Below are 25,845 nucleotides of genomic sequence, written 5' to 3'. Positions count from 1 at the left end.
CATCAGTCTGATTGGTTAGTCAACGGAGAGAGAATCAGACTGATTGGTTAGTCAACGAAGAGAGAATCAGACTGATTGGTTAGTCAACGGAGAGAGAATCAGTCTGATTGATTAGTCAACAGAGAGAGATTCAGTCTGATTGGTTAGTCAACAGAGAGAGAATCAGTCTCATTGGTTAGTCAACAGAGAGAGAATCAGTCTGATTGGTTAGTCAACATTTACATTTAAGTCATTTAGCAGACGCTCTTATCCAGAGCGACTTACAAATTGGTGCGTTCACCTTAAGACATCCAGTGGAACAGCCACTTTACAATAGTGCATCTAAATCTTTTAAGGGGGGGGGGTGAGAAGGATTACTTTATCCTATCCTAGGTATTCCTTAAAGAGGTGGGGTTTCAGGTGTCTCCGGAAGGTGGTGATTGACTCCGCTGTCCTGGCGTCGTGAGGGAGTTTGTTCCACCATTGGGGGGCCAGAGCAGCGAACAGTTTTGACTGGGCTGAGCGGGAACTGTACTTCCTCAGTGGTAGGGAGGCGAGCAGGCCAGAGGTGGATGAACGCAGTGCCCTTGTTTGGGTGTAGGGCCTGATCAGAGCCTGAGGTACTGAGGTGCCGTTCCCTCACAGCTCAACGGAGAGAGAATCAGTCTGATTGGTTAGTCAACAAAGAGATTCAGGCTGATTGGTTAGTCACCGGAGACAGAATCAGTCTGATTGGCTGTGCGTGGAACTCGTTAAATATTGGCAGGTCATACCTGTCCGAAGGGCACGAAGGGAGGGGCTCCACCTTCTCGTCCGATGTTACTCCTGCTGTGTTTGGCCAAGCTCTGGGGGTCAAAGGGGAGAAGAATTTAGAACACCCTTGAGTATATATTTAGACATTCTTAATTCCATTCCTTTACTTAGATGTGTGTGTATTGGGTATGTGTTGTGTTGTGTAGATGTGTGTACGCCTTCAGTACGCCCTTCAGTACGCCTTCAGTACGCTTCTTTAGTACGCTCTTCAGTACGCCCTTTAGTACGCCCTTCAGTACGCCCATTAGTACGCCTTAGTACAACCTTTACAACGCCTTACAACGCCCTTTAGTATGCCCTTACAACGCCTTTACAACGCCCTTTACAACGCCCTTTACAACGCCCTTTAGTACGCCTTACAACGCCTTTACAACGCCCCTTTACAATGCCCTTTAGTACGCTTTACAACGCCTTTAGTACGCCCTTTACAACGCTTACAACGCCCCTTTAGTACGCCTTTACAACGCCCTTTACAACGCCCTTTACAACACCCTTCAGGACAACCTTTACAACGCCCTTTAGTACGCCCTTTAGTACGCTTTACAACGCCCTTTATAACGCCTTTACAACGGCCTTTACAACGCCCCTTCAGGACAACTTTACAACGCCCTTTACAACGCCCTTTAGTACACCTTTACAACGCTTTTACAACGCTTTTACAACGCCCTTCAGGACAACCTTTACAACGCCCTTTAGTACGCCCTTTAGTACGCCTTTAGTACACTTTATAACGCTTCTTTACAACGCCCTTTACAACGCCCTTTACAACGCCCTTCAGGACAACCTTTACAACACCCTTTACAACGCCCTTCAGGACAACCTTTACAACGCCTTTAGTACGCCCTTTACAACGCCTTTACAACGCCCTTCAGGACAACCTTTACAACACCCTTTACAACGCCCTTCAGGACAACCTTTACAACGCCCTTTAGTACGCCTTTACAACGCTTTTACAACGCCCTTCAGGACAACCTTACAACGCCCTTCAGGACAACCTTACAACGCCCTTCAGGACAACCTTTAAAACGCCCTTCAGGACAACCTTTACAACGCCCTTTACAACGCCTTTACAACACCCTTTACAACGCCCTTCAGGACAACTTTACAACGCCCTTTAGTACGCCCTTTACAACGCCCTTTACAACGCCCTTCAGGACAACCTTTACAACGCCCTTCAGGACAACCTTTACAACACCCTTTACAACGCCCTTCAGGACAACCTTTACAACGCCCTTTAGTACACCCTTTACAACCCTTTACAACGCCTTTACAACGCCCTTTACAACGCCTTCAGGACAACTTTACAACGCCCTTTACAACGTCCTTCAGGACAACTTTACAACGCCCTTTAGTACGCCCTTTAGTACGCCCTTTAGTACGCCTTTATAACGCCTTACAACGCCCTTTACAACGCCTTTACAACGCCTTCAGGACAACCTTTACAACGCCTTTACAACGCCCTTTAGTACACCCTTTACAACGCCCTTTAGTACACCCTTTACAACGCCCTTTACAACGCCCTTTAGTACACCCTTTACAACGCCCTTTATAACGTCCTTTACAACGCCCTTTACAACGCTTACAACCTTCAGGACAACCTTTACAACGCCCTTTACAACGCCTTTAGTACACCCTTTACAACGCTTTACAACGCTTTACAACGCCCTTTACAACGCCCCTTTACAACGCCCTTTAGTACACCCTTTACAACACCCTTTACAACGCCCTTTACAACGCCCTTTACAACACCCTTTACAACGCCCTTTACAACGCCCTTTACAACACCCTTTACAACGCCCTTTACAACGCCCTTTAGTACGCCCTTTACAACGCCCTTTACAACACCCTTCAGGACAACCTTTACAACGCTCTTTAGTACGCCCTTTAGTACGCCCTTTACAACGCCCTTTACAACGCCCTTTACAACGCCCTTCAGGACAACCTTTACAACGCCCTTCAGGACAACCTTTACAACGTCCTTCAGGACAACCCTTTTCATGGTCCTTTGAACCAGACAGGACGAACAACTGTCCATTAACAGCGTAATAAACACTACCATTTGAGGTGCAGGCTCTCTATTCCCCGTATAGTATAAAGAGTCTAGTGCACTACTTTTGAAGTGCACGCCCTATGTAGGGAATAAGGTCCTGTTTGGAACACAGTCACAGAGACAGTCTGCTGTAAAACGAAGGGTAAAACACCTCCTCTTCCTCACCCTTTGCAGTTCCCATTTCTCCATCATGTGGTCGACCTCCCCTCCGAGGACGGAGATCTTGGAGTCGTCCAGAAGCAGAATGCCATTCTTCACCTGGACCGTACCAAGGACCTTCACCTTGGTTCCTGGAGGGTGTTCAGGCTAAAAATAAATAAAAAAATACAAGGGGAGGGGGGGGGTGAATTAGGGAGGCCAGAGGACAGCTCCATAGAGAACCCATTGTGTATTAAACGGAGAGCTCTAAGTAGATCAAATCAATTAAGCGGTTAATGGAAGCTTAAACCAATGCCAAAACAAACAAACAAACAAACAAACAAGGAGATTGACTATAATAGGTTTACATGGAACATGTTTACAGACTGGCTACAGTAATGGAATGGAAGCACAGGTCATATGTTAACCTAATATTAGATAGGACAAAAACAACGACAGGAGATTGATAAAACAATAGATTTCTATCTCTGTGACAACGGCACAAACAACAGACAGAACAGACAGTGTATTGGTATGAAAGCAGTTTTTTGGGGGGGTTGGGGGGGGCAGCTTTAATTAGAAAAGAGAAACAACAAATCATCACGATTCATTTTTCCCTTCCTAAAACTCTTCATCCAGCCAGCTATGCCTGTGATGGCTACTGTCCAACAAGGGCTAGCCGTGCCAAAAGAACAGCTCAGCTTACGTTACCCATAAACCCTCTCTGTCCTGTCAGACCATGCCCTATCCAGACCACTCTTCTAAATGACACGCTGTGTGGCAGTAGGATGGTGAGACTGAGGGATTGTGTCCTAAAATAGCACCCTATAGAAACACAGATGTGTCATTTAGAAAAGTGGTCTGGATAGGGCATGGCCTGTGGCCAAAAGTAGTGCACTATATAGGGAATAGGGGGGGGACACAGCCTAGGAATAATCCCATTCCCCGGTTCAGACCGTTCTCATTTTAAATTAACAGCCCAGTTCTGATCACCACCACCTCTGAGCCCCCGGCCCGTGTCTCAAACGGAATCCTATTCCCTATGTAGTGCACTACTTTAGACCAGAGCCCTATAGAACCCTATTCCCTATGTAGTGCACTACTTTTGACCAGAGCCCTATAGAACCCTATTCCCTATGTAGTGCACTACTTTAGACCAGAGCCCTATAGAACCCTATTCCCTATGTAGTGCACTACTTTAGACCAGAGCCCTATAGAACCCTATTCCTATGTAGTGCACTACTTTAGACCAGAGCCCTATGGAACCCTATTCCCTATGTAGTGCACTACTTTAGACCAGAGCCCTATGGGGAATAAGGTGCCATTTGGAATTCAGCCTCCCTAGTCTTCTCATTAAAAAGCACAGGGACTTAGAGGGATGTCCAGCTGCTGATGCAGCAATTAGGGATTTCACTTCCAACCCAATGGCCCAGTACGTCCAACCCAATGGCTCAGTATGTCTCATACGGCTCAGACAGCTTGGAGCTAGCTGGGACTGGAGCAGGGTCCTCTCTCTCTCTCTCTCTCTCTCTCTCTCTCTCTCTCCCTCCCTCCCTCCCTCCCTCCCTCCCTCTCTCAATCCCTCCCTCCCTCCACTATCAGAGCTAGCTGGGACTGGAGCAGGGTCCTCCCTCCCTCCCTCTCTCCCTCCCTCCCTCCCTCCCTCCACTATCAGAGCTAGCTGGGACTGGAGCAGGGTCCTCCCTCCCTCCCTCCCTCTCTCTCCCTCTCTCCCTCCCTCCACTATCAGAGCTAGCTGGGACTGGAGCAGGGTCCTCCCTCCCTCCCTCCCTCTCTCCCTCCCTCCCTCTCTCCCTCCCTCCACTATCAGAGCTAGCTGGGACTGGAGCAGGGTCCTCCCTCTCCCTCCCTCCCTCCCTCCCTCCCTCCACTATCAGAGCTAGCTGGGACCGGAGCAGGGTCCTCTCTCAGGGTACTGTCTCATAATGACACTGTGGAACGAACGGGGCTGCACGCCATTACAAACTAACCTCTCTGTTTCCTTCTATCCATCCTCTCATCCATCTCGTTCTGTTTCCTTTTTCTCTCTCTCTCTCTCATCCATCTCTCTCTCTCTCTCCCTCTCTCCCCCTCCCTCCCTCCCTCCCCCTCCCTCCCTCCCTCCCTCCTTTCCTCCCTCCCTCCTCTCTCTCTCTCTCTCCCTCTCCTCCCTCCCTCCTCTCCCTCCTTTCCTCCCTCCCTCTCTCCCTCCCTCCTTTCCTCCCTCCCTCCTTTCCTCCCTTCCTCCCTCTCTCTCTCTCTCTCCCCCTCCCTCTCTCTCCCTCCCTCTCTCCCCCTCCCCCCTCCCTACCTCCTTTCCTCCCTCCCCCTCTCCCTCTCTCCCTCCCTCCACTATCAGAGCTAGCTGATATCAACAGAACAGACACTAGTTAGTGTTGCCATAATAAAAGGGTTGTACTGTTCTCTCCTCGCGGATAGATTCGGGCAAGCTCTCCTCTCCGTCCCAAATGGGACCCTAATTCCCCTTTGTAGTGCACTAACATCGTTTTGAGTCCATAGATAATAGGGAACCATGTGGGACTCAGCGTTCCTCTCCGGCCACTCCACCTGTAGGGGCTGGCTGGTCGCCACGGCAGCCGTCGTCGCGGACGCTGCTTGGATGGAGTTGTAATTAAGGAAACGGATTGGTAGCGGATCAGCCACTGACGAATGGAAATTGCAGAGAGAGGAGAAGAAAGCGAGAGAGATGGAGAGGGGGGGAGGGAGGGAGGGAGTGCAGGGAGGGAGGTTAGGGAGGGAGGGAGGGAGTGCAGGGAGGGAGGTTAGGGAGGGAGGGGGGAGGGAGGTTAGGGAGGGAGGTTAGGGAGGGAGGGAGGTAGGGGGCTGAGGAAGTTCAGAAAGTCACCAACATCGGTCTGTGCTTCCATTTCAAAAGCAAGACGAGAGTTTTGGTTGAAAATGAGGATCTACGATAGTGGCTGATTGGTTGACAGGAGTGAAGCAGCATCAGTCCACAGGTCTCTACAGGTCTATACAGGTCTATACAGGTCAGTCTACAGGTCTATACAGGTCAGTCTACAGGTCTATACAGGTCTATACAGGTCAGTCTACAGGTCTATACAGGTCAGTCTACAGGTCAGTCTACAGGTCAGTCTACAGGTCTATACAGGTCAGTCTACAGGTCTATACAGGTCAGTCTACAGGTCAGTCTACAGGTCAGTCTACAGGTCTATACAGGTCAGTCTACAGGTCTATACAGGTCAGTCTACAGGTCAGTCTACAGGTCAGTCTACAGGTCTATACAGGTCGATCTACAGGTCAGTCTACAGGTCTATACAGGTCAGTCTACAGGTCTATGCAGTCAACAAGAGGTGATTGGTTGACAGGAGTGAAGCAGCATCAGTCTACAGGTCAGTCTACAGGTCTATACAGGTCAGTCTACAGGTCAGTCTACAGGTCTATACAGGTCGATCTACAGGTCATTCTACAGGTCAGTCTACAGGTCAGTCTACAGGTCAGTCTACAGGTCAGTCTACAGGTCTATACAGGTCAGTCTACAGGTCTATACAGGTCGATCTACAGGTCAGTCTACAGGTCAGTCTACAGGTCAGTCTACAGGTCAGTCTACAGGTCTATACAGGTCTATACAGGTCAGTCTACAGGTCAGTCTACAGGTCTATACAGGCCGGTCTACAGGTCAGTCTACAGGTCTATACAGGTCAGTCTACAGGTCAGTCTGCAGCTCAGTCTACAGGTCAGTCTACAGGTCAGTCTGCAGGTCAGTCTACATGACAGTCTACAGGTCTATACAGGTCAGTCTACAGGACAGTCTACAGGTCAGTCTACAGATCTATACAGGTCTATACAGGTCAGTCAGCAGCATCAGTCTGCAGGTCAGTCTACAGGTCTATACAGTCAACAGGAGGTGATTGGTAGACAGGACAGAAGCAGCATCAGTCTACAGGTCAGTCTACAGGTCAGTCTACAGGTCTATACAGTCAACAGGAGGTGATTGGTAGACAGGACATGAAGCAGCATCAATCTACAGGTCAGTCTACAGGTCTATACAGGTCAGTCTGCAGGTCAGTCTACAGGTCAGTCTACAGGTCTATACAGGTCAGTCTGCAGGTCTATACAGTCAACAGGAGGTGATTGGTAGACAGGACAGAAGCAGCATCAGTCTACAGGTCAGTCTACAGGTCAGTCTACAGGTCTATACAGGTCAGTCTACAGGTCAGTCTACAGGTCAGTCTGCAGGTCAGTCTGCAGGTCAGTCTACAGGACAGTCTACAGGTCAGTCTACAGGTCTATACAGGTCAGTCTACAGGTCTATACAGATCAGTCTACAGGTCAGTCTACAGGTCAGTCTGCAGGTCAGTCTGCAGGTCAGTCTACGGTCAGTCTACAGGTCAGTCTGCAGGTCAGTCTACAGGTCTATACAGGTCAGTCTACAGGTCAGTCTGCAGGTCTATACAGTCAACAGGAGGTGATTGGTAGACAGGACAGAATCAGCATCAGTCTACAGGTCAGTCTACAGGTCTATACAGTCAACAGGAGGTGATTTGTACTGTATCCACTTCTAAATGGTAATTCATAATCGATAGCAACAGTGTGTCACCAAGACAGTTACTTTCTTCAGTCATTTTTACACTTTTACATGAGGTACACATTCAGAGTACTAATATATTTTGGGGGAAATCAATTGAAATGTCATAAAATGGCATTTCCTTATAAAAAGAAAAAGTGAAAAAGCCCTGTCTAACAAGGCGGGGGGGTCTACTAAGCTATATGGAATTGTTTTAAAAGGCCATAAATTGACATTTCCTTACTAAGCTATATGGAATTGTTTTAAAAGGCCATAAATTGACATTTCCTTACTAAGCTATATGGAATTGTTTTAAAAGGTCATAAAATGGCATTTCCTTACTAAGCTATATGGAATTGTTTTAAAAGGTCATAAAATGGCATTTCCTTACTAAGCTATATGGAATTGTTTTAAAAGGCCATAAATTGACATTTCCTTACTAAGCTATATGGAATTGTTTTAAAGGGTCATAAAATGGCATTTCCTTACTAGGCTATATGGAATTGTTTTAAAAGGTCATAAAATGGCATTTCCTTACAGAGGAAGGATTCACTGTGCCGTGGACATCGACTATAGAGCGTTACAGAGGAAGGATTCACTGTGCCGTGGACATCGACTATAGAGGGTTAAAGAGGAAGGATTCGCTGTGCCGTGGACATCGACTATAGAGGGTTAAAGAGGAAGGATTCACTGTGATATTGTATGCAGTGTTCATACCTTCATACCACATATACACCTGCAAAATCATGCAGCGAAGCAACACAGAGAGAAGGGCCTCCTCCTGCTCTGATACGTCCCTTCTCTCAACCAATTAACACGGTTGGAAGAAACCCTTGTTTTGTTAAAGAAGAAGAACACGCCAATCAAGTGGCCCGCTTAATTCTAAAGCCTCCTTGATCTGAAGCCTCCTTTGTACTTCTGAGAAAGGAAGACATGTTATTTCATCAGTTAGATGGAAGCTGTATCCCATATGACCTATGGCCTTAGACCAGGACCCATAGGGAGACCCATAGGGCTCTGGTCAAAAGTAATGCTCTACGTAGGGAATAGACAGAATCATCAACAGAGACATCTGAAATGGGGATTTAACAAGGCCTCTGTCAGGGGAACGTACCATTTTTACATTTTAGTGAGTAATTAATTGATAACCAGATATTCCATGACAGAAGGTCCTATCTAGGAGTAATTAATTGATAACCAGATATTCCATGACAGAAGGCCCTATCTAGGAGTAATTAATTGATAACCAGATATTCCATGACAGAAGGCCCTATCTAGGAGTAATTAATTGATAACCAGATATTCCATGACAGAAGGCCCTATCTAGGAGTAATTAATTGATGACTAGATATTCCATGATGGAAGGTCCTATCTAGGAGTAATTAATTGATGACTAGATATTCCATGATGGAAGGCCCTATCTAGGAGTAATTAATTGAAACGATGTGGGGGGAAACGATGTGAGGGGGCCCTATGTGGGGGGACGATGGGGGAGGGAAAGATATGGGGGAGATGGGGGGAACGATGTGGGGGAAACGATGTGGGACGGAGATATGGGGGAAACAGTGGGGGGGACGATCTGGGGGGAAATTAATTGGGGACTAGATATTCAGATGGGGGCCCAAGGTGGGGGGACGATTGGGGGGACGATGTGGGGGGCGATGTGGGGGGAGACGATGTGGGGGCGATGTGGGGAGGGAAACGATGTGGGGGGACGATGGGGGGAACGATGTGGGGGACAACGATGGGGGGACGATGGGGGGAAACGATGTGGGGGGAAACGATGTGGGGGAAACGATGTGGGGGGACGATACGATGTGGGGGGGAGACGATGTGGGGGAAACGATGTGGGGGAACGATGTGGGGGGAAACGATGTGGGGGAACGATGTGGGGGGAAACGATGTGGGGGGACGATGTGGGGGGAAACGATGGGGGACGATGGGGGGAACGATGTGGGGGAAACGATGTGGGGGGAACGATCTGGGTGGGGGAAACGATGTGGGGGAACGATGTGGGGGACGATGTGGGGGGAAACGATGGGGGGAAACGATGTGGGGGGAAATGATGGGGGACCGATGTGAGGGGGACGATGTGGGGGAGGGAACGATGTGAGGGGGACGATGTGGGGGACGATGTGGGGAGGGAAACGATGTGGGGGGCGATGTGGGGGGAACGATGTGGGGGGAAACGATGTGGGGGGACGATGTGGGGGGATGGGGGAAACGATGTGGGGGGAAACGATGTGGGGAGACGATGTGGGGGACGATGTGGGGGAGACGATGTGGGGGGGCGATGTGGGGGAGACGATGTGGGGGACAATGTGGGGGGACGATGTGGGGGGAAACGATGTGGGGGGAACGATGTGGGGGGCGATGTGGGGGGAACGATGTGGGGGGGGAATGTGGGGGGCGATGTGGGGGAAACGATGTGGGGGGAAACGATGGGGGGAAACGATGTGGGGGGAAACGATGTGGGGGAACGATGTGGGGGGGAAACGATGTGGGGGAAACGATGTGGGGGGGGACGATGTGGGGGGAAACGATGTGGGGGGAAACGATGTGGGGGGAGACGATGTGGGGGGAACGATGGGGAGAAACGATGTGGGGGGACGATGTGGGGGAAACGATGTGGGGGGAACGATGTGGGGGGAAACGATGTGGGGGGAAACGATGTGGGGGGGAACGATGTGGGGGGAAACGATGTGGGGGGAACGATGTGGGGGGAAACGATGTGGGGGGAAACGATGTGGGGGAAACGATGTGGGGGGGGAGACGATGTGGGGGAACGATGTGGGGGAGAAACGATGTGGGGGGACGATGTGGGGGGAAACGATGTGGGGGAAACGATGTGGGGGAAACGATGGGGGGGACGATGATGTGGGGGGACGATGTGGGGGGGAAACGATGTGGGGGAAACGATGTGGGGGGACGATGATGTGGGGGGACGATGTGGGGAAACGATGTGGGGGAAACGATGTGGGGGGACGATGGGGGGGGACGATGTGGGGGGAAACGATGTGGGGGACGATGTGGGGGACGATGTGGGGGGAAACGATGTGGGGGGGAAACGATGTGGGGGGGACCGATGTGGGGGGGACGATGTGGGTGGGGGAAACGATGTGGGGGGAACGATGTGGGTGGGGGGAAACGATGTGGGGGAAACGATGTGGGGGAAACGATGGGGGAAACGATGTGGGGGGAAACGATGTGGGGGGGACCGATGTGGGGGGAAACGATGTGGGGGAAACGATGTGGGGGGACCGATGTGGGGGGAACGATGTGGGGAGGGGAACGATGTGGGGAGGGGAACGATGTGGGGGGAAACGATGTGGGGGAGGGGAACGATGTGGGGGAACGATGTGGGGGGGAACGATGTGGGGGGAAACAAAAAATCAAGTGGTCTGAATACTTTCTGAATGCACTGTACATATATGTGTTGTTGTTGTTGTTGTTGTTGTTTTCTCCGTTCCTGGCACCGTACGACGGTACTTTTCCTGGGTGGTAAAACTCCTTGTACGCTGGAATGCAGTCCAGAAAAACCAAATGATTTACTAGGGTGTTGGTTCTGTGCCTTCGGGGGAAGAAGCGGATAGCCTTTTGATGCTAACGCGCTACTCTGTTCCAACTGGTCGCGACGACGGTGATGATCGAGAGAGAGTTTCAGTAGCTGATCTAGGGTCAGGTCAACCCCTGTCTATTTACTCTTATTCATGGAGATTTAAAAGACAAAAAAACTGATCTGAAATCAGCACCTCCTACTCTATGAAGATTGATATAAGCGACCTCTGAGTTTAGCCAGGTGTTTAAGAAGTAGCTGTTCCTTACCTGATCAATCAAATCAGATTAGCCTGGTGTTTAAAGTAGCTAATCAATCAAACCGATTAGCCTGGTGTTTAAAGTAGCTAATCAATCAAACCGATTAGCCTGGTGTTTAAAGTAGCTAATCAAACCGATTAGCCTGGTGTTTAAAGTAGCTAATCAATCAAACCGATTAGCCTGGTGTTTAAAGTAGCTAATCAATCAAACCCATTAGCCTGGTGTTTAAAGTAGCTAATCAATCAAACCGATTAGCCTGGTGTTTAAAGTAGCTAATCAATCAGAATAGCCTGGTGTTTAAAGTAGCTAATCAATCAAACCGATTAGCCTGGTATATAAAGTAGCTAATCAATCAGATTAGCCTGGTATATAAAGTAGCTAATCAATCAGATTAGCCTGGTGTTTAAAGTAGCTAATCAATCAGAATAGCCTGGTGTTTAAAGTAGCTAATCAAACAGATTAATTAATTGATCTGGGACAGGTGTTTGAACTAGTAGTTGTTCTCTACCTGATCTGGGACAGGTGTTTGAACTAGTAGTTGTTCTCTACCTGATCTGGGACAGGTGTGTGAACTAGTTGTTCTCTACCTGATCTGGGACAGGTGTGTGAACTAGTTGTTCTCTACCTGATCTGGGACAGGTGTCTGAACTAGTTGTTCTCTACCTGATCTGGGACAGGTGGGGGGACTAGTTGTTCTCTACCTGATCTGGGACAGGTGGGGGGACTAGTTGTTCTCTACCTGATCTGGGACAGGTGGGGGGACTAGTTGTTCTCTACCTGATCTGGGACAGGTGTCTGAAATAGTTGTTCTCTACCTGATCTGGGACAGGTGTCTGAAATAGTTGTTCTCTACCTGATCTGGGACAGGTGTTTGAACTAGTTGTTCTCTACCTGATCTGGGACAGGTGTGTGAACTAGTTGTTCTCTACCTGATCTGGGACAGGTGTTTGAACTAGTAGTTGTTCTCTACCTGATCTGGGACAGGTGTTTGAACTAGTAGTTGTTCTCTACCTGATCTGGGACAGGTGTGTGAACTCGAGGCCCACAGCGTTGGTGTGTCCGTCTGTCATCTGCAGCCGCAGCATCCTGGGGGCTCCCTGAGACTCCTCGTTGTCCTTGGGAGCCGACACGTTCCTCACCTTCTGAACCTGCAGCACACACGGACCCTCCAACTGAGGATGGGTACGAGGTGATGGAAAAGATGAAAGACAGCGGTCGTGTTAATTAGACTGTAGCAAAAACCTTTTAGTACAGCCAGAGAGTGAGTTAGGGGTCGTGTTAATTAGAGCACACTGTAGCAAAAACCTTTTAGTACAGCCAGAGAGTGAGTTAGGGGTCGTGTTAATTAGACTGTAGCAAAAACCTTTTAAAAACCTGAGTTTAGTACAGCCAGAGAGTGAGTTAGGGGTCGTGTTAATTAGACTGTAGCAAAAACCTTTTAGTACAGCCAGAGAGTGAGTTAGGGGTCGTGTTAATTAGACTGTAGCAAAAACCTTTTAGTACAGCCAGAGAGTGAGTTAGGGGTCGTGTTAATTAGACTGTAGCAAAAACCTTTTAGTACAGCCAGAGAGTGAGTTAGGGGTCGTGTTAATTAGACTGTAGCAAAAACCTTTTAGTACAGCCAGAGAGTGAGTTAGGGGTCGTGTTAATTAGACTGTAGCAAAAACCTTTTAGTACAGCCAGAGAGTGAGTTAGGGGTCGTGTTAATTAGACTGTAGCAAAAACCTTTTAGTACAGCCAGAGAGTGAGTTAGGGGTCCGTATTCATTAGGCACCAAACGGATCAAAACAGACAAAGCGAGAGGGGAGCTGAACTTGTCCAATAAGGACATTTTTTTCGCTCCGGTGTGTCCTAATGCCAGGGTTTGTTGCAGTAAAGACATCAGCCTTGTAAACAGGAACTGGCAAACAACCTCACCAGATGGTTCCAGCATCAATAACTGCTCCTCTGGGATGAATAAAGTTTATTGAATTGAGCTACCCTCGCCGTCTCCTCGCTCAAATGGACCTTACTGCTTTTACAGTTGAAGTCGGGAAGTTTACATCCACTTAGGTTGGAGTCATTAAAACTAGTTTACATACACTTAGGTTGGAGTCATTAAAACTAGTTTACATACACTTAGGTTGGAGTCATTAAAACTAGTTTACATACACTTAGGTTGGAGTCATTAAAACTAGTTTACATCCACTTAGGTTGGAGTCATTAACACTAGTTTACATACACTTAGGTTGGAGTCATTAAAACTAGTTTACATGCACTTAGGTTGGAGTCATTAAAACTAGTTGACATACACTTAGGTTGGAGTCATTAAAACTAGTTTACATACACTTAGGTTGGAGTCATTAAAACTCCTTTTTCAACCACTCCACACATTTCTTGTTAACTAACTATAGTTTAGGAAAGTCGGTTAGGACATCTACTTTGTACATGACACAAGTCATTTATACAACAATTGTTTACAGACAGATTATTTCACTTATAAATCACTGTATCACAATTCCAGTGGGTCAGAAGTTTACATACACTAAGTTGACTGTGCCTCTAAACAGCTTGTAAAATTCCCCCAACTTATTGTAAGAAGCTTGTGGAAGGTTACCCAAAACGTTTCACCCAAGTGAAACAATTTAAAGGCAATGCTACCAAATACTAATTGAGTGTATGTAAACTTCTGACCCACTGGGAATGTGATGAAAAAAATAAAAACTGAAATAAATCATTCTCTCTACTATTATTCTGACATTTCACATTCTTAAAATAAAGTGGTGATCCTAATTGACCGAATACAGGGAATCTTTACTAGGATTAAATGTCAGGAATTGTGAGAAAACTGAGTTTAAATTTATTTGGCTAAGCTGTATGTAAACTTCTGACTTCAACTGTAAGTACCTGACCTTCCTTAAGACTGATGTACCGGACCTTCCTTAAGACTGATGTACCTGACCTTCCTTAAGACTGATGTACCGGACCTTCCTTAAGACTGATGTACCTGACCTTCCTTAAGACTGATGTACCGGACCTTCCTTAAGACTGATGTACCGGACCTTCCTTAAGACTGATGTACCGGACCTTCCTTAAGACTGATGTACCGGACCTTCCTTAAGACTTATGTACCGGACCTTCCTTAAGACTGATGTACCGGACCTTCCTTAAGACTTATGTACCGGACCTTCCTTAAGACTTATGTACCGGACCTTCCTTAAGACTGATGTACCGGACCTTCCTTAAGACTGATGTACCGGACCTTCCTTAACACTGATGTACCGGACCTTCCTTAAGACTGATGTACCGGACCTTTCTTAACACTGATGTACCTGACCTTCCTTAAGACTTATGTACCAGACCTTCCTTAACGCGTAAGATCCTTGACCTTCCTTAACACTGATGTACCTGACCTTCCTTAACACGGATGTACCGGACCTTCCTTGCTGGTCATGTACCAGACCTCCCTTAACGATCATGTACCAGACCTCCCTTAACGATCATGTACCTGACCTTCCTTAAGACTTATGTACCGGACCTTCCTTAAGACTGATGTACCGGACCTTCCTTAAGACTGATGTACCGGACCTTCCTTAAGACTGATGTACCGGACCTTCCTTAAGACTGATGTACCGGACCTTCCTTAAGACTTATGTACCGGACCTTCCTTAAGACTGATGTACCGGACCTTCCTTAAGACTGATGTACCGGACCTTCCTTAAGACTGATGTACCGGACCTTCCTTAAGACTTATGTACCGGACCTTCCTTAAGACTTATGTACCGGACCTTCCTTAAGACTTATGTACCGGACCTTCCTTACCGGCCATGTACCTGACCTTCCTTAACACGTATGTACCGGACCTTCCTTAAGACTGATGTACCGGACCTTCTTAACGATCATGTACCTGATCTTCCTTCATGTACCAGATCATCATGTACCTGCAGTACCTGACCTTCCTTAACACTGATGTACCTGACCTTCCTTAACACGGAACGATCATGTACAGACCGGACCTTCCTTGACCTGATTCCTGACCTTAATGCTGATGTACCTGACCTTCCTTAACGATCACCTTACCTGATCTGATCTTCCTTCATGATCATGTACCTGACCTTCCTTAACACTGATGTACCGGACCTTCCTTGCTGGTCATGTACCAGACCTCCCTTAACGATCATGCACCAGACCTCCCTTAACGATCATGTACCTGACCTTCCTTAACAGTCATGTACCTGACCTTCCTTAACGATCATGTACCTGAGCTTCCTTAACGCTGATGTACCTGACCTTCCTTACCGGCCATGTACCTGACCTTCCTTAACACGTATGTACCGGACCTTCCTTAATGCTGATGTACCTGACCTTCCTTGCGGACCTTCCTTAACGATCATGTACCTGACCTTCCTTAATGCTGATGTACCTGACCTTCCTTAACGATCATGTACCTGATCTTCCTTCATGATCATGTACCTGACCTTCCTTAACACTGATGTACCGGACCTTCCTTAACGATCATGTACCTGACCTTAACGATCATAATGCTGATGACCTTCCTTACATGTACCTGACCTTCCTTAACGATCATGTACCTGATCTTCCTTCATGATCATGTACCTTAACGATCATGTGACCTTCCTTAACACTGATGTACCGGACCTTCCTCATGCTGGTCATGTACCAGACCTCCCTTAACGATCATGCAAAGACCTCCCTTAACGATCATGTACCTGACCTTCCTTAACAGTCATGTACCGGACCTTCCTTAACGAGTCATGTAACCATGTACCTGAGCTTCCTTAACGCTGATGTACCTGACCTTCCTTACCGGCCATGTACCTGACCTTCCTTAACACGTATGTACCTGACCTTCCTTAACGCTGATGTACCTGACCTTCCTTACCAGCCATGTACCTGACCTTCCTTAACACGTATGTACCGGACCTTCCTTAATGCTTAAGTACCTGACCTTCCTTAACGCTTAAGTACCGTTAAACAGAGTGTGTTTGTTCTTCAGGTCCATGCTGTAAACAGAGAAGTGGCAACTAAAGAGCCATAAAGAAATAACACTACTCAGATGGTTCTTTTCACAGCTCTGGTTCTGGTTCCCTCCTTTACATTCAACTGAGGTTTACACGTCCCAATTAAAATAGTTTCTGAGCTCCAAGAGCTTCGCATTCTACGGCATATTCAATCACCTCTTTGTAAATGCAGTACATATTCATTGCAGTCTAGTGATAACCAACTCTGGGAAAAGAGCCAAGCAAAGATAATAACGTAATGCAGACAGACTGAGAAATTCTGAATCACCAGCATTGATGGCGCTTCCCCTGTTAGACTAATGCAGAGTGGGAGTTGGACTTACCTGAAAGGAGTGCAATATCTTATACAGAGCCTTAGGAGGACCGTGGGTTATTATCTCTGAGGACCGTGGGTTATTAGCTCTCTGAGGACCGTGGGTTATTATCTCTGAGGACCGTGGGTTATTAGCTCTCTGAGCTTTAGGAGGACCGTGGGTTATTAGCTCTGAGGACCGTGGGTTATTATCTCTGAGGACCGTGGGTTATTATCTCTCTGAGGACTGTGGGTTATTAGCTCTCTGAGGACCGTGGGTTATTAGCTCTCTGAGGACCGTGGGTTATTAGCTCTCTGAGGACCGTGGGTTATTAGCTCTCTGAGGACTGTGGGTTATTAGCTCTCTGAGGACCGTGAGTTATTATCTCTGAGGACCGTAGGTTATTAGCTCTCTGAGCTTTAGGAGGACCGTGGGTTATTAGCTCTCTGAGCTTTAGGAGGACCGTGGGTTATTAGCTCTCTGAGGACCGTGGGTTATTATCTCTGAGGACCGTGGGTTATTAGCTCTCTGAGCTTTAGGAGGACCGTAGGTTATTAGCTCTCTGAGCTTTAGGAGGACCGTGGGTTATTAGCTCTCTGAGCTTTAGGAGGACCGTGGGTTATTATCTCTGAGGACCGTGGGTTATTATCTCTGAGGACCGTGGGTTATTAGCTCTGAGGACCGTGGGTTATTATCTCTGAGGACTGTGGGTTATTATCTCTGAGGACCGTGGGTTATTATCTCTGAGGACGGTGGGTTATTAGCTCTCTTTGCTTTAGGAGGACCGTGGGTTATTAGCTCTCTTTGCTTTAGGAGGACCGTGGGTTATTAGCTCTCTGAGGACCGTGGGTTATTAGCTCTCTGAGGACCGTGGGTTATTAGCTCTCTGAGGCCCGTGGGTTATTAGCTCTCTGAGCTTTAGGAGGACCGTGGGTTATTAGCTCTCTGAGCTTTAGGAGGACCGTGGGTTATTAGCTCTCTTTGCTTTAGAAGGACCGTGGGTTATTAGCTCTCTGAGCTTCAGAAGGACCGTGGGTTATTAGCTCTCTGAGCTTTAGAAGGACTGTGGGTTATTAGCTCTCTGAGGACCGTGGGTTATTATCTCTCTGAGCTTTAGAAGGACTGTGGGTTATTAGCTCTCTGAGGACCGTGGGTTATTAGCTCTCTGAGCTTTAGAAGGACTGTGGGTTATTAGCTCTCTGAGCTTTAGGAGGACCGTGGGTTATTAGCTCTCTGAGCTTTAGAAGGACCGTGGGTTATTAGCTCTCTGAGCTTTAGGAGGACCGTGGGTTATTATCTCTCTGAACTTTAGAAGGACTGTGGGTTATTATCTCTCTGAGCTTCAGAAGGACCGTGGGTTATTAGCTCTCTGACCTTTAGAAGGACCGTGGGTTATTAGCTCTCTGACCTTTAGAAGGACTGTGGGTTATTAGCTCTCTGAGCTTTAGGAGGACTGTGGGTTATTAGCTCTCTGAGCTTCAGAAGGACCGTGGGTTATTAGCTCTCTGACCTTTAGAAGGACCGTGGGTTATTAGCTCTCTGACCTTTAGAAGGACCGTGGGTTATTAGCTCTCTGAGCTTTAGGAGGACCGCGGGTAATTAGCTCTCTGAGCTTTATAAGGACTGTGGGTTATTTGCTCACATACAAATTAATTAATTAATTATCTCCCTCGTCATCATCTGTGGCTTTTTCTCAGTTGAACTCAGTGCAACTCCCCACATGGCTGAAGGAAGGAATGAAGGCATTTTAAAGCTGGTGTGACAGAGACATCTAGTGGCCTTTGGAAGTAGTGCATTTTTCTGTATTTCTCAAACGTGCACAGGACAGTGTAACCAACAGGGTATCAAACCCGGGTCTGGTGCATGTTGTTTTCAAGGCTGAGATAAATAGCCCACTGAGCTAAACGCCTAGGAATTAGCTTTCTATGTTGCCATGTGTCTTCAGCATGGTTACGCACCATAACAGTCTAGCTTGACTAACCCCCATCCACTATTAGATCTATGGTCTTCAGCATGGTTACTCACCATAGCAGTCTAGCTTGACTTCAGCATGGTTACTCACCATAACAGTCTAGCTTGACTTCAGCATGGTTACTCACCATAGCAGTCTAGCTTGACTTCAGCATGGTTACTCACCATAGCAGTCTAGCTTGACTAACCCCCATCCACTATTAGATCTATGTTACCATGTCAACCAACAATCAACCAATCCTGTTGGTTCTAACTTTGTTTTTGTTCTGTATCGAATCATTATGATAGGATCAACACACACACACACACACACACACACACACACACACACACACACACACACACACACACACACACACACACACACACACACACACACACACACACACACACACACACACACACACACACACACACACACACACACACAGAGACAGACAGACAGACAGACAGACAGACACAAACACAAACACAAACACACATACACATACACATACACACACACACACACACACATACACATACACATACACACACACACACACACACACACACACACACACACACACACACACACACACACAGAGACAGACAGACAGACAGACACAGACAGACAGACAGACAGACAGACACACACACACACACACACACACACCGCCTCACCTTCTCCACCCGGCCACTGTTGATGTCCGCAGGGAGAAACTTCCTGCCAATAGGCCTCAGGTCATTCTGTAGAGATAGTCAGAGAGACAGGGGGAGATAAGCAACACTTATCCCAACCAACATATTAGGCTGACAATAAGATGACCTGTAGTAAACCTTGAGATGCATAATTGAAAAGCAATGTAGAGAAACCTGTTTTGAAAGCACTGGCAAATATTGGCCTGAATCTTGATTCTCCACACGTCTCTCAGAGTGGGCAAGAGCACATCCCTAGTCACGGACTTCAAAAACTATTGGATTGGTTTTAGTCTGATTAGGGCGGCAGAGTAGCCTAGTGGTTAGAGTGGAGTGGCGGCAGGGTAGCCTAGTGGTTAGAGTGGAGGGGCGGCAGAGTAGCCTAGTGGTTAGAGGGGAGGGGCGGCAGAGTAGCCTAGTGGTTAGAGTGGAGTGGCGGCAGGGTAGCCTAGTGGTTAGAGTGGAGGGGCGGCAGGGTAGCCTAGTGGTTAGAGTGGAGTGGCGGCAGGGTAGCCTAGTGGTTAGAGTGGGGGCGGCAGGGTAGCCTAGTGGTTAGAGTGGAGGGGCGGCAGGGTAGCCTAGTGGTTAGAGTGGAGGGGCGGCAGAGTAGCCTAGTGGTTAGAGTGTAGAGGCGGCAGGGTAGCCTAGTGGTTAGAGTGGAGGGGCGGCAGAGTAGCCTAGTGGTTAGAGTGTAGAGGCGGCAGGGTAGCCTAGTGGTTAGAGTGGAGGGGCGGCAGAGTAGCCTAGTGGTTAGAGTGGAGTGGCGGCAGAGTAGCCTAGTGGTTAGAGTGGAGGGGCGGCAGGGTAGCCTAGTGGTTAGAGTGGAGTGGCGGAAGGGTAGCCTAGTGGTTAGAGTGGAGGGGCGGCAGGGTAGCCTAGTGGTTAGAGTGGAGTGGCGGCAGGGTAGCCTAGTGGTTAGAGTGGAGGGGCGGCAGGGTAGCCTAGTGGTTAGAGTGGAGTGGCGGCAGCGTAGCCTAGTGGTTAGAGTGGAGTGGCGGCAGGGTAGCCTAGTGGTTAGAGGGAGGGGCGGCAGGGTAGCCTAGTGGTTAGAGTGGAGTGGCGGCAGGGTAGCCTAGTGGTTAGAGTGGAGGGGCGGCAGGGTAGCCTAGTGGTTAGAGTGGAGTGGCGGCAGCGTAGCCTAGTGGTTAGAGTGGAGTGGCGGCAGGGTAGCCTAGTGGTTAGAGTGGAGGGGCGGCAGGGTAGCCTAGTGGTTAGAGTGGAGGGGCGGCAGGGTAGCCTAGTGGTTAGAGTGGAGGGGCGGCAGCGTAGCCTAGTGGTTAGAGTGGAGTGGCGGCAGGGTAGCCTAGTGGTTAGAGTGGAGGGGCGGCAGGGTAGCCTAGTGGTTAGAGTGGAGGGGCGGCAGGGTAGGCTAGTGGTTAGAGTGGAGTGGCGGCAGGGTAGCCTAGTGGTTAGAGTGTAGAGGCGGCAGGGTAGCCTAGTGGTTAGAGTGGAGTGGCGGCAGGGTAGCCTAGTGGTTAGAGTGGATGGGCGGCAGAGTAGCCTAGTGGTTAGAGTGTAGAGGCGGCAGGGTAGCCTAGTGGTTAGAGTGGAGTGGCGGCAGGGTAGCCTAGTGGTTAGAGTGGAGGGGCGGCAGCGTAGCCTAGTGGTTAGAGTGGAGTGGCGGCAGCGTAGCCTAGTGGTTAGAGCGTTGGACTAGTAACCCGGAAGGTTGCAAGTTCAAACCCCCAAAGATTGTCGTAAAGCATTGGCTGGAGGGACAGGGGGAAGTGTACAAGTACAAACAATGGTGGAGAATTGGAATGCAGCCATATTAGTGTGACTTTCATTTATCTGACATACCGGCAAAACATTCAATAACGAATATTCAAAGCAATGTAGAGGAATCTGTTTTACACAAACCTAGTTTTGTAAAAAGCTTGATTGATTGATTTTTTTTTTTAAACGAGGTCGACTGTAAGCACAACGTCTCTTTTCTACTCAAACCCCCTGGGATCAGTTAAATGTACATCTACACAGGTGAAAGGGGAAAACGTTTTATTTTTTTGTTTTTGTTGGTATACTAGAAGAGAGATGTGAGAATACTAGCTACTTACATTGAGTGCAATGCGAATAATGTAATCAGCCGAGGGGTTCTCAGAAGTGCCTTTCAACTCCTCTATTCCTTCGTCTGTAAGGTACCTGTGTAGGAGGTCAACCAAAACAAAGGGCTCACATATCAACGACGTAACCAATGGTTATTAAACAACAACACTCCAGCTAGCCACAGTGAACAAACACATTGAAAATCAAAAGCTAGCAAGTCAACACGTATATCACTCGAGTGTACTTAAATAACGTAGCTAACAACTGACTAGCAGAACAACTTTGAATATATATTAATAGCTAGCCACAGTAATGTAGAGCTAGCTACAGTACAGTAATGTAGAGCTAGCTACAGTAATGTAGGGCTAGCTACAGTACAGTAATGTAGAGCTAGCTAGCTACAGTACAGTAATGTAGAGCTAGCTACAGTAATGTAGAGCTAGCTACAGTACAGTAATGTAGAGCTAGCTAGCTACAGTACAGTAATGTAGAGCTAGCTACAGTAAAGTAATGTAGAGCTAGCTACAGTAATGTAGGGCTAGCTACAGTACAGTAATGTAGAGCTAGCTACAGTAATGTAGAGCTAGCTACAGTACAGTAATGTAGAGCTAGCTACAGTAATGTAGAGCTAGCTACAGTACAGTAATGTAGAGCTAGCTAGCTACAGTACAGTAATGTAGAGCTAGCTACAGTACAGTAATGTAGAGCTAGCTACAGTAATGTAGAGCTAGCTACAGTACAGTAATGTAGAGCTAGCTAGCTACAGTACAGTAATGTAGAGCTAGCTACAGTAAAGTAATGTAGAGCTAGCTACAGTAATGTAGGGCTAGCTACAGTACAGTAATGTAGAGCTAGCTACAGTAATGTAGAGCTAGCTACAGTACAGTAATGTAGAGCTAGCTACAGTAATGTAGAGCTAGCTACAGTACAGTAATGTAGAGCTAGCTAGCTACAGTACAGTAATGTAGAGCTAGCTACAGTACAGTAATGTAGAGCTAGCTACAGTAATGTAGAGCTAGCTACAGTACAGTAATGTAGAGCTAGCTAGCTACAGTACAGTAATGTAGAGCTAGCTACAGTAAAGTAATGTAGAGCTAGCTACAGTAATGTAGGGCTAGCTACAGTACAGTAATGTAGAGCTAGCTAGCTACAGTACAGTAATGTATTGCTAGCTAGCTACAGTACAGTAATGTAGAGCTAGCTACAGTAATGTAGAGCTAGCTACAGTACAGTAATGTAGAGCTAGCTAGCTACAGTACAGTAATGTAGAGCTAACTACAGTAAAGTAATGTAGAGCTAGCTACAGTAATGTAGAGCTAGCTACAGTACAGTAATGTAGAGCTAGCTACAGTAATGTAGAGCTAGCTACAGTACAGTAATGTAGAGCTAGCTAGCTACAGTACAGTAATGTAGAGCTAGCTACAGTACAGTAATGTAGAGCTAGCTACAGTAATGTAGAGCTAGCTACAGTACAGTAATGTAGAGCTAGCTAGCTACAGTACAGTAATGTATTGCTAGATAGCTACAGTACAGTAATGTAGAGCTTGCTACAGTAATGTAGAGCTAGCTACAGTACAGTAATGTAGAGCTAGCTAACTACAGTACAGTAATGTAGAGCTAGCTAGCTACAGTACAGTAATGTAGAGCTAGCTACAGTACAGTAATGTAGAGCTAGCTAAAGTAATGTAATGTATTGCTAGCTAGCTACAGTACAGTAATGTATTGCTAGCTAGCTACAGTACAGTAGTGTAGAGCTAGCTACAGTAATGTAGAGCTAGCTACAGTACAGTAATGTGGTGCTAGCTAGCTACAGTACAGTAATGTAGAGCTAGCTACAGTACAGTAATGTAGAGCTAGCTACAGTACAGTAATGTAGAGCTAGCTACAGTACAGTAATGTAGAGCTAGCTACAGTACAGTAATGTATTGCTTGCTAGCTACAGTACAGTAGTGTAGAGCTAGCTACAGTAGAGAAGTGTAGAGCTAGCTACAGTACAGTAATGTAGAGCTAGCTACAGTAGAGAAGTGTAGAGCTAGCTACAGTACAGTAGTGTAGAGCTAGCTACAGTAGAGAAGTGTAGAGCTAGCTACAGTACAGTAATGTAGAGCTAGCTAGCTACAGTACAGTAATGTATTGCTAGGTAGCTACTTAGCTTCAAATGAGCATACACGGCCTTGTTAGTTAGCATATCAAAGCTAAACATGCTAAAATAATTGACAGCAATTTGCTAGACAAATTCACAACATCAACTGCCAAAATAATAATTATTAGCTACTGTTACCAGTCCGTAGGCCAGAAATGTCATATATCTATCTACATTATCACAGGCATCACAGTATGTGAGATCCTAAATGAGGTGTTAACTAGTAAAGCTAAAGCTATGCTAGCAAAGTGAACGTGTAATCTAGCTAGCTAGCTAGCACATTAGCCACAAGCTACCCACCAGCCTTCTTTAGTGAGGGCTAAGTTGATTTCAGCCATTTTCTTTCAAATAAAATAATAAAGTATCAAATGCAAATATAGTCGATGAACTATTTAATTTGTGGATTATCCATTGTAATCTTTAATAATTAATCCGATAATCAATGAGTTTAGCCGGATATTTTTAGCGTTTTGCCGGACTAAAAACAAATGACCTCCCGTTGGAAGAGACGTCAAAGTTGAATCTGATACTTGTCGGCAAAGAGGGAAGGAAGAAAAACAGCAGCCCCAGTGGCAAAGATAGTCACTACATCTCCGGTGCTTTTATCAATCCAATGATCTATCTACTACACTGTGAAATATAATAATATTAGTTTCAATGTTTCAATATCAACATTGTTCCCCCCCCCCCCCTTTACAACTGCCGACCAGGCACATACACTCTTAGAACGGTTATGGGCACAAGCACATTTTTATTTATTTAACCAGGGAGGCAAGTTGAGAACAAGTTCTCATTTACAATTGTGACCTGGCCAAGATAAAGCAAAGCAGTTCGACGTATACAAACAACACAGAGTTACACATGGAATAAACAAACACACAAGTCAATAAGACTGGTTTTAATGTCTATGGCCACTGACTGCAAAGAGGCCTGGGGTTGAGTCCCGGGTCGGTCTGCACCCGGAATTAGCTACAACGTTCTTCTGCATAATTTAGGTCAAACACCTTGCATAGCCTAGTTTAGGAAGTCTAACAGCTAGGCCTATATAACAAAAGATAATTTTAGAATTAGTGGGTAACTAAAAATCCAGTAGAATGCATGGGTCAAATCACTGGGGAAGCCAAGCCAGAAAAAAAGGACACACTACAACCTGTGTGTTGTGATAATTGCGTTGTTTCCTCTACAATCTGTTAGTTCATATGCCTCTATAACCTGTTAGTTCATATGCCTCTATAACCTGTTAGTTCATATGCCTCTATAACCTGTTAGTTCATATGCCTCTATAACCTGTTAGTTCATATGCCTCTATAACCTGTTAGTTCATATGCTTCTATAACCTGTTAGTTCATATGCCTCTATAACCTGTTAGTTCATATGCCTCTATAACCTGTTAGTTCATATGCCTTACCTCTATAACCTGTTAGTTCATATGCCTCTATAACCTGTTAGTTCATATGCCTCTATAACCTGTTAGTTCATATGCTTCTATAACCTGTTAGTTCATATGCCTCTATAACCTGTTAGTTCATATGCCTCTATAACCTGTTAGTTCATATGCCTCTATAACCTGTTAGTTCATATACCTCTATAACCTGTTAGTTCATATGTCTCTATAACCTGTTAGTTCATATGCCTCTATAACCTGTTAGTTCATATGCCTCTATAACCTGTTAGTTCATATGCCTCTATAACCTGTTAGTTCATATGCCTCTATAACCTGTTAGTTCATATGCCTTACCTCTATAACCTGTTAGTTCATATGCCTCTATAACCTGTTAGTTCATATGCCTCTATAACCTGTTAGTTCATATGCTTCTATAACCTGTTAGTTCATATGCCTCTATAACCTGTTAGTTCATATGCCTCTATAACCTGTTAGTTCATATGCCTCTATAACCTGTTAGTTCATATACCTCTATAACCTGTTAGTTCATATGTCTCTATAACCTGTTAGTTCATATGCCTCTATAACCTGTTAGTTCATATGTCTCTATAACCTGTTAGTTCATATGCTTCTATAACCTGTTAGTTCATATGCCTCTATAACCTGTTAGTTCATATGCCTCTATAACCTGTTAGTTCATATGCTTCTATAACCTGTTAGTTCATATGCCTCTATAACCTGTTAGTTCATATGCCTCTATAACCTGTTAGTTCATATACCTCTATAACCTGTTAGTTCATATACCTCTATAACCTGTTAGTTCATATGTCTCTATAACCTGTTAGTTCATATGCCTCTATAACCTGTTAGTTCATATGCCTCTATAACCTGTTAGTTCATATGCCTCTATAACCTGTTAGTTCATATGCCTCTATAACCTGTTAGTTCATATACCTCTATAACCTGTTAG

General features: G+C 46.5%; 1 protein-coding gene across 1 annotated transcript in view; it reads right to left on the bottom strand.

Annotated features, from left to right (window-relative positions):
* Positions 1–24,013, bottom strand: part of LOC115119791 (tudor domain-containing protein 3) — a 30,032-nt gene extending 6,019 nt beyond the window's left edge. The window contains 7 exon segments of the mRNA XM_065015164.1: positions 753–824; positions 3,008–3,148; position 11,044; positions 12,354–12,514; positions 19,291–19,356; positions 21,360–21,444; positions 23,792–24,013. Coding sequence (XP_064871236.1) covers positions 753–824; positions 3,008–3,148; position 11,044; positions 12,354–12,514; positions 19,291–19,356; positions 21,360–21,444; positions 23,792–23,829 — 564 coding nt within the window. The 5' untranslated portion in view covers positions 23,830–24,013.
* Positions 24,014–25,845: the final 1,832 nt, after the last annotated feature.

The sequence above is a fragment of the Oncorhynchus nerka genome, unplaced genomic scaffold (genome assembly GCF_034236695.1).
Source record: "Oncorhynchus nerka isolate Pitt River unplaced genomic scaffold, Oner_Uvic_2.0 unplaced_scaffold_1645, whole genome shotgun sequence".
In the NCBI taxonomy this organism is placed as follows: domain Eukaryota; kingdom Metazoa; phylum Chordata; class Actinopteri; order Salmoniformes; family Salmonidae; genus Oncorhynchus; species Oncorhynchus nerka.
The sequence above is the reverse complement of the archived record's forward strand: the minus strand, read 5'-3'. Positions and strand labels throughout refer to the sequence as shown.